At 28.1% G+C, this 9,122-nt stretch overlaps 1 protein-coding gene across 2 annotated transcripts; it reads right to left on the reverse strand.

The window, feature by feature from the left end:
* Nucleotides 1-1,048: 1,048 nt before the first annotated feature.
* LOC123305534 lies at nt 1,049-6,087 on the reverse strand. Of its 2 annotated transcripts, none has more exons than XM_044887282.1 (3): nt 5,893-6,087; nt 5,024-5,263; nt 1,049-1,765 (listed from the first exon to the last, which is right to left on the reverse strand). In XM_044887282.1, exons 1-3 carry the CDS (start codon nt 6,001-6,003, stop codon nt 1,310-1,312), a joined length of 807 nt encoding a protein of 268 aa, XP_044743217.1. In that variant the 5' UTR covers nt 6,004-6,087; the 3' UTR covers nt 1,049-1,309. The 2 variants fall into 2 exon arrangements, with proteins under 2 accessions (XP_044743217.1, XP_044743216.1); XM_044887281.1 differs by having other exon boundaries at nt 1,049-1,774.
* Nucleotides 6,088-9,122: the final 3,035 nt, after the last annotated feature.

The following is a 9,122-nucleotide window of genomic DNA, read 5'->3' on the forward strand; positions in this document are numbered from 1 at the left end:
TGCTGGATACCAACTCATAAGTATTCGAAGCGAATTACATAAATGCAGTACAGAAATGGTGCTTAAACTTACTTTTACATATAGAAACATCTTTTTAATATTATTCCTGGTGGGTCATTTCACCTGAAAAATTTTAGCATTGGCTTGTAGTCTATAATAACTGTGTGGGGCTCATGATCATTCTCATCAATAATTGTTTATCGCATGTAACTATATTTTTGTTCTTGACTGAATCTTGATATTTAGAACTTAAGTAAACTTTAGGTGCATCAGTTTATGTCGTGTCGCATAACAATTCGAAATATTACCGTTTTTTGTCATAACTGATTCATCAGATAGTAAATTACTTTTCAAGGCCTGTCATTCAATACCAAACACGATTCTTTTAAATCAAAATCATAGCCAAATGTTAAGAAAAATCTAACGGACACCACGTATGTTAAAATACATTAAAATTAGTTTAGGTACAGAGGGCGACATTCATACAGATACACTTTTACGATGCTAATCTTGCAGCATCGCTTCCTTTTTTGAGTGTCGTTGGGAATATGTACAAATTTATTTTATAAGCGCACTTTTTTTGCTTATAAGCCAAAATATTAACGTATACATTACTCATGGGCTGTATTGGTTTTAGGTACTCACATGGGCGTTAATCGTGCTTAGACATTTACGCTTTAGGCACACTTTTTTGGTGCTTGTTTTGGCTTATGTTACTCATGCATGATTGTGTGATGTGTATTTTATGAGCTCAATTCTATTAGGGCGCTTTATGAGCATACTTGGTGTAAAAATAAACACTAAGCGAGCATAAAACGTGCACAGCCATTAAGGTTACTTTGAAGATTTGCAACAAACCTACTACATGTGTATCCTTATGGTGATGGGGGAGTTCTTTGTTACTTGAAAATGAAAGTTGGAACTTTATTCACGACTGGATAATAAATGTAAAGTTATTTACAATAATATTTTTATTGTTGTAGTCATATACAAAGTTAGTGTAACAAAACAAAAAAAATAATTTTTTTAAATGTATATGCTCATAAAACTGAACAACTTTTCCCAAAACAGATGGATCGAATTCCAAAAAAACAATTGGATATTTAAATTTTTACTCAACAACTCTTAGAGGTAAAATTTTAAGTTTACTTAAAATTCTACCAACGCTGATCACCTTTCTTTACATTTCAAAATGTAGACAGACTGGGTGACTATTTTAGTATTTTCTAGAAAAAAATCATACTCCCTGTAACCGGAACTTCGGAACGAAAAGGCACCAAAATCGGTATTATTTGGATTTCAATATCTATCAACTTTTAGCATGATGTTTCTGTAATAATAAACCATCAATTTCGTACATTAATTCTTGTCTTTCTGTTTCCGAAAATCGTTTTAATTTTTTAGCAAGAAGGCTACCATACAAATCACACTCATCTTCTGTTTCATATTTATTCTGCATAGTATGCAATGTAGCATTTAGAGCAGATAACGCACTATTTAAATTTGACTCTGAATGTACTTCTAGTATTTGTGGTGAATTGCGAGCTTTTTGAGGTTCTGACGGAGTAGCATAGAGACGTTTTAGCCTTGCAATATTTACTTTTGATTCATGTTCTGCGTCGGAGAAGGCACCATTAGAATTTACCGGTGTATTTACCTCTTCAAATTTTGGCGCTTTAGCATAATGACGTTTTTGTCTTGTACTGTTTATTTTCGTCTCATGTTCTTCATCCACACTACCTTCGGAGTCAAATTGTGTTATTACCTGAAAAGACTAATAAAAATTAAAAACTAAGTCGATAAATTTGAGTTATTTTTTGTTTCCTACTATAGATCAAGTGATTTTAACAGAAATAACTGAATGACAGCATTGAGTTAGTGGTACATACGTAGATCATGTTCCTCATTTATAATTATTTAAAACAGCAGGCTTTAATTTAAACTATTTACCACAAATTAAGTGGTCACGTCTGGCAACTGATAGTAAAAATGAATGATATTCAAATAGGTATATTATTTAGGCACTAATACTAAATAATAACGTTCGACTTGTTTATTTATTTGGTATTATAGAATAATAACTCATTCAATCAACCAGCGTGCACTTCGCAAAATTACGATTTGAATCTTAAGGCTGTTGTCTCGATAAGGGTATAGTGTCAGAAAATTCTAAATTTTTTTATATTTATTTGAAGACGATTGACGACCGTATATAACTCAAGATAAATTTAATTAAAGTTTGGATAATTAGCATAGAGGTTGTGTTTTTAACACGTTTTTTAATTTATATTTTATTTATATTTTCAAAAAATTAACTGAACATTGTTCTGAGTTAAAAAAAAGAAGAAATAAAAACAAAATTATTGACCGTTTTATTATTGAGATATAATAAAGCAAATTTAATAAATTTTATTGTTGAACAGAAACGACTATAGTTAGAGTATTGGTGGTTGAAGAGAGATTATATATTAACAAAATTGTAAACAATATATTGCATGAGAAACAGTTGTGTGGAATTGTAAAGCTAAAAATAACCAACACATTATTTTCGACAAACATGTTTATAATCTTACCGTGCATATAAACCAAAACTTTTTATAATACTGCAGGGAGGCAACAGCTTTAAAGATGGCAGATTTATATTATAATCTGACTAGATTTATTGTAAACTAACGATTCTTATATATCCTGGGGCAGGATAATACAGGCTTATATCCTGGAACATATATATATAGACGATGTTCGGTAATTCGATACATATATTATACTAGGGCATATGTGTAACATATTTGACCAATAAACGGAGTGTTGAAAATGTACTGTGTTGTACAAAATTCCCATAGTTAAATATAATGTACTTTAAAATACAATACAAGCGTCAAATCATCGCACGATGGAAAATGGATAGCATTAAATCACACAAGTTTTATTATTTTGCATACATTAATTTCCAATACGCGTTGAAAATATTATTTAGGGTGTTTCAATACCAAAAGGATAGTGCTACAAAAATGTGAAATTTTGTGTGCCAATTAATGAGTATTTAATACGTCTTCTACATAAATTTCAAATCGATTTTCTATACGATTTATAATAAATTAATTATTATAAATAGCCCTTTTTACATGGTGGTATATGAAGAAGTCGTAATAAATGTTGGTTTTTAGTCAATAAGTGCTTTTAAAAATGTAACCATTTACGTAAAAAACTTGTATCAATATTCATCAAGTTTTAACCTTTATTGATAAATGATAAGTAAGCAGGTGGTATTAATTGGAACTACTGAAAAAGCGATCCACTTCCTGTTTAATAGTACAATTTTTTATCGCCGGTTGGCGGGATATTTGAATTTGAATATTTTTATTGGCCTTAAAAATGGTAAGTAGAAGTATTCCCATCTAGTAGTCGAAATTGGAACTACTGAATTCGGGTCTTCTTCTGATTTTAATTAATACGAATTATTATCGCCAGCTGGCGACTTACAACTCCCAGTTATCAATAATCATATCAAAATTATGAACTTTCTCATTCACATTATTTAAAAGTTTAAATAAAATTGTGCATAAAAATGAAAAACCAATATATAGGTGCTCAGTCAAAAATAGCATTATTTGTGATATAATGTTATAACACTTAAAATTGAAAAAACTAGTGCATTTTTTTTATATTTATTTATAAAGAATGAAATTAATAACCTTTTTATACGTCTTTTTTGAAAAATTCTTATCGATTCTTTGCAGGGCTTATGAGAAATGTACTCTTTTTTTGGTAAAAAGAATGGCTTTGATACTTAATTTTTCATAAACCGTGCAACAGAGAATCGGTCATATTGATTTTCATGACAAAATTGGCAATTTGTTTTGTCGCAGTTTTTTACATTCCATAGCACACTATATAAACTCTCAGTACTAGTGTGCTATGCATTGTAAAAATGCAAATTTTGTCATGATAATCGAAATATGGGTATACAAAAATAATCTAAGCAACTTTTTCTAATAGTTTTTTTCGATATCTCTAACCATCTGAAGCTAGTAAAAATATTAAGAATCGGCCCTAATTGCCAATTTGTAGTAGGCTGAGTTTAAAGTTATGATTTCGGTTAAGTTTCTTATCACCCTGTACGATTGTGAAAGTTTTTAAATCGATATTTCTATAAATAACGAAAATATGTGGGTGTCTCATCTTAAATGCTACACACTGTATACTAAGTTAAAAAAATCGAAAATCTCCGTTTCGTCAGCATGGATAGATTTGTAATTTGAGTAGAAAGTAAAGATTACAAAATTAAAGCAACTAACAGCGCAGACACGAACAAAAATAAGTTATTTACTTCATAAGACTAATATCTTTTTTATTAGTCTTTTTTTTAAGGATTGGCAACGAGTATTGAAAATAATATATTTTTGATGTTTCTTTTTAATTACTACTTCATGAAACTTTTTATGTTCCCATATTTCTGGAAAGCTTATGAGTTGAAAAGTTTTTTAAGTAAACAAGCGTGAAAAAGTTAAAAATTACGCCAGCTCGAATACCGTATATTTTGACCCCTCAATTTATTGGTCAAATAAGCACTAGTACAACCTCTTTCAATATTTGTATCGAATTATCAAACACCGTGTATATATATCCCAGGATACCCTGTATATTCTCCTTCCTTGTATATTAATAAAATACAGACAAAAACAGTTGTCGTTTTTGGTATCTTTTTATGCATAAAAACGAAAAAATAATAAAATTTGTTTATGATTTGCATTCAAATTATTGTCTGGGTTAATTAAAAACTAAATTTTTTAATATTTCATAAATTTTGCTGATTACCATAATAATATCCGATCAATCATAACCCCTGCTATTTCCCTTTTTTTTCATATGGTCATTCTGAAATAGTAAATTAATCAAAACTTCAGGTGTATCAATTTTTTATACTTTCAGTTATTTTGGAAGTATAAGCGAGAAAATCATTTAATCAAAATAGCATTACCCAAATTATTTAAAAGAAATAAATTATTATTGCTTTATTTACCGCATCTTCATCTGTTTGGAAATCCTTGCATTCATACACATCTTTTAAGAAGCTTTCTAACGGTTCATAGAAAATCCACGTTGGTTTATAAATTTCACCTCCATTTTCATGTTCTATAATAGATTTATTTTTTAGATTTTTAATTCTTCTAAATTGTGACATTAGAGACTCTTTCTTCTTTTTTAGCTCAGACACTGGAATATCAATAGCATTAGCTATACGGCTCCAAGCTTCGTAAATCTGTAGAATAACATTATTTATGATAATAATTTAATTAAAAAAATTATTACTTAACATCTGTAACCAATTGTGATTGTGAGTGATAATTGTTTACAACCGGTTGTTTTTCAAGGGTTTATGGTTCAAAATGAAAATATAAACATGTTAACCACGGTAGATTGCAAAACCAAAGGCAAATGGAGGCAAGTCTTCTCAAAAACTAAGGACCTTATAGGGCTGCCGTGCTTTTTTATATATATAATTTAGAATTCGTTTTCGGTTGAAGTTGATTTATTGAATAAAATATAATTCTTCAAATAAAAAGAAATTTAAGAGTACCAATTTTTTAGATATAGCCTAGTTTTTGAGTAATGGAATACATCGTGAAATAATTCTGAACATGTACACTAAAGACTGAAATAACCAATTGATTTCGATGTGATTACGATAAATTATTAGTCAAATAATTGGAGAGTACAAGAAGAACATCTTAATTTTTGATTAATTGTGTACTAACATGAGAAGAACATTAACATTTTATTTAAAAATAACAATATTTACGTATACATATTACAAAATTTTTGTGTACACTGCATTTTTACTAAACTTTGGAGGGCTCCAACATTTGTTTACTTATTAAGATTCTTTACCTTGTCCCTTTTTTTATTATTTTCGTGATATGGATTCCATATACATGGTTCTTGTTTATATAAATCGATAAATTCAAATATTTCTGCGTTACTCCACGCTGACATATTCATAATTCGTTAACAATTAATATTTTCAAAAATTTAACTCGAAACTTGCTTGATCTTCAAATATGTTGGATTATGGTTAAGGTTAGGGTATATTGAATGTTGTCAAATAACGTGATCAGTGTTGCCAATAGAGGAGTAATTTTAGATGAAACAAGTGAAAGTGACTGAGTTAATTGTTGAAATATCCTGTATAGAAAGTTTTGAATATCAGTGCTTGTATTATTTTTTATAAATTAGAAGAAAAACCAACAAAATTATGGCGCCATTTCTTTGGTTTTCGAATATTTCAAAAATTTATTTAAGTATTTTCTATAATTTTTTTATTTTTTCGAAAATGTTTCACAAGACTCTTAGTTGAAGCTACTTGCAAATTTTCATATTCCTGCCTTTTATAGTTTTGGAGAAAATCGTTGTTTATCTTTTTATAAGGAACATTTTTTATGTTCAAACTTTTATTATATCTCTAACGGTTTATAAGATGGGTCCTACGAATCCAAAACTTAGTTGACCTTTGTTGCTCATTTACGAACTCGGCCCCACTTTCTTGCCCTGAGTACGCTATAAAAATTTCAGCTTGATATACCTTTTCGTTTTTGAGTTATCGTGATGACAGACAGACATACAACCGGACATGGAATAAATAGATAATTTTATGATCACCTATTCCAAAAATTTGTTCGTACTATTCGTATGGCATCACTATTTTTAAGCGTTACAAACCTTGACATATATTTCATATAAAAGTGTAAAATGAGGAATTTTTTTGTACCTCAACCTATTGGGCCAATTTTTTTTAAATTTTCTGAAAGGTGCATTGATTAAAATCTAAATCTAATTTCGTGCCGCTAGAAACTTTGACCAAATTGTTGGAATTCATTTCTGAGGTGATTTTTTAAAATTTTAAAACTTTGAAAATATTTAACAAAATGGACCTGAAAAGTATACTTGGGGTTTCGGGATCGCTGATGACGATTCTCAAGTCAGATTTCCAATATATTTCCCCTGCTATGGGGTAATTCGCCCCATTGTTCCAAAACAGCAATATTCTGTAAATATTCAACAAAATGGGCCAAAAAAGTAAACTCAAAGGTTTTTGGGGTCGCTGTTCACGATTCCGAAGTCAGCAATTTTACTCAATATGAAGAAGCTGCTGGAGCGATTCGAAATGCCCGTAAAACTGTAAAAGCGGATATCTGCTGGAGGTCACCTACAAAACATTAAAATTTACTTCAGTTTATGATATTTTTTCGCCTTGTAAACAAATCTACGTATAAGTAACCCATTTAAATCGAACCGCTCTCGAAATATAAATTTGTATAATTTTATTGAAAAAAAAAGCTACATACAAAACATGGTACGTTCGTAGACGAACTCTCTATGTTGAATAACTGGTAAGAGATTGCAAGAAGAAGATTGTAGAGACAAAAAATGTTACATTTTTAATAAGGAACAACTTTATAATCATAAAGTTTTCTGAATCTCTTTTAGCACTTTTGTAGTAAAGCCAAAGTCACATAGGTTTGCTAGATAGATAGACTAATAAAATAACTCCTTTCCATTGAATAACCTACTTCCTAATACTCTCTTCAAATTAGACGAAATTTCATATGATTTACTGAAGTTTTGTAGTAAAATAAAAATTTTTATTTATATTTAACATTTTTATTTAAAAATTTGTAGTAAAATAAAAATTTATTTTACGCTTAACAACTTTTATTCAAAGTATTTTCGGCCTAAAATGCACGGTTTTTATAAAAAATTTAAAAAACACTAAAAACAGGGCAAATTGTACATTCATGTACAACGATACGGCAAATTGTACAAATCGATTGGAAATTTTACGCCAGATAACTTTAAAATGGCTTATTTCTTTCTCTAAAATGCATACTTTTGGAGTAAATATTAAACATTGTCGCTGATTTTTCCGAAATGACTCTTGACAACTATATGATAATTTTTATTTTACGGGTAGAATTCTAAAAATTGGAATAGGGGATATTCATGAAATTTAAATTTGGTTCAAATATTTTTTCTCCGTAACTTTATTGGCTGGACATTTCAACTAAACCATTATTTTAGTAATTATTTACTTTTTAATTACTTAAAATTAATTAATAAAAGTACAAATTTAGTGAGAAAAATTTTCAAATTTCTAAAACGGGAAATTCAAATTTTTAAACGGACGTGACATCATAGTACTGGCTTGTCAAATTTGTTGACATACTGGATAGTATTAATTACTTACATTTTGTATGATATTACAAAGTATTATATTGATTTCTAATATTCTACGACTTTTTATTAGAAAACTGAATAATAAAGAGTGTAAATTCTATGTTGCAAATTCATTTTTTTAAAGTGTAAATTATACATTGATCTGTCACCAATTGACAGATCACGTACTTATACGTCATCAACAAAGAGCGCCAAAAACTGCGTTTAAATATTTCAAAATTATGATTTATTTTAAATATTTTTTTACACTTAAATACAGATTTTTAAGCAGTATTTATATTTTTTACTTTGTTATAACGGTGTAAACAATGAATTAAAAATATAAAAGAAATACATCCCTATTAGAATATTCCCTATTAGAATTGTTACACCAAAACTTCAGTAAATTTCAGCTAATTTGATGGGAATATAAAATCTGAAATTTTGGAATGAATTAACATAAGTAAAATTTAAAAAAAAAAAAAAAAAAAAACATTTTTAACTTACAATTTATTTAAATATCATTGATTACAATATAATAATAAACAAACTGCCATAATAAATAATGTATTTTTTTGTTAACTTGCTTGTATAATTATAATATTTATGTTGTATTTAAATAATTTTTAAAAAATTTGCCAATTTATAAAAAAAGAAGTATACAAAATTATAATAAACGTAATATATATAATATAAATTGCACATTGGCAGTTTGAAAGTATTATAATAATGTCCAATTGGACAATAATTTTATGATATATTTAAAAAAAATTATTTATTTGCTTTAGGAAAATAATTCTCGAAAACTACAAGACTAGATAAATACAAATTAATATAAACACAAGGTAATTTTAAAAACTGTTTTTCTAGAAAAGCAATTTTTAAAATATTTTACTTCTATTGTTATT

This window comes from Chrysoperla carnea, chromosome 1, assembly GCF_905475395.1.
Source record: "Chrysoperla carnea chromosome 1, inChrCarn1.1, whole genome shotgun sequence".
NCBI lineage: Eukaryota > Metazoa > Arthropoda > Insecta > Neuroptera > Chrysopidae > Chrysoperla > Chrysoperla carnea.

Bases quoted from the DNA above. Each gene is read 5' to 3' on its own strand.
- LOC123305534 (XM_044887281.1), bottom strand. From the start codon at position 6,003: ATGAATATGTCAGCGTGGAGTAACGCAGAAATATTTGAATTTATCGAT. The intron at 5,264-5,892 runs GTAAAGAATCTT...GTTATTCTACAG, and splicing joins ATAATAAAAAAAGGGACAAG to ATTTACGAAGCTTGGAGCCG. The intron at 1,775-5,023 runs GTAAATAAAGCA...AATTTTTATTAG, and splicing joins TCCAAACAGATGAAGATGCG to TCTTTTCAGGTAATAACACA.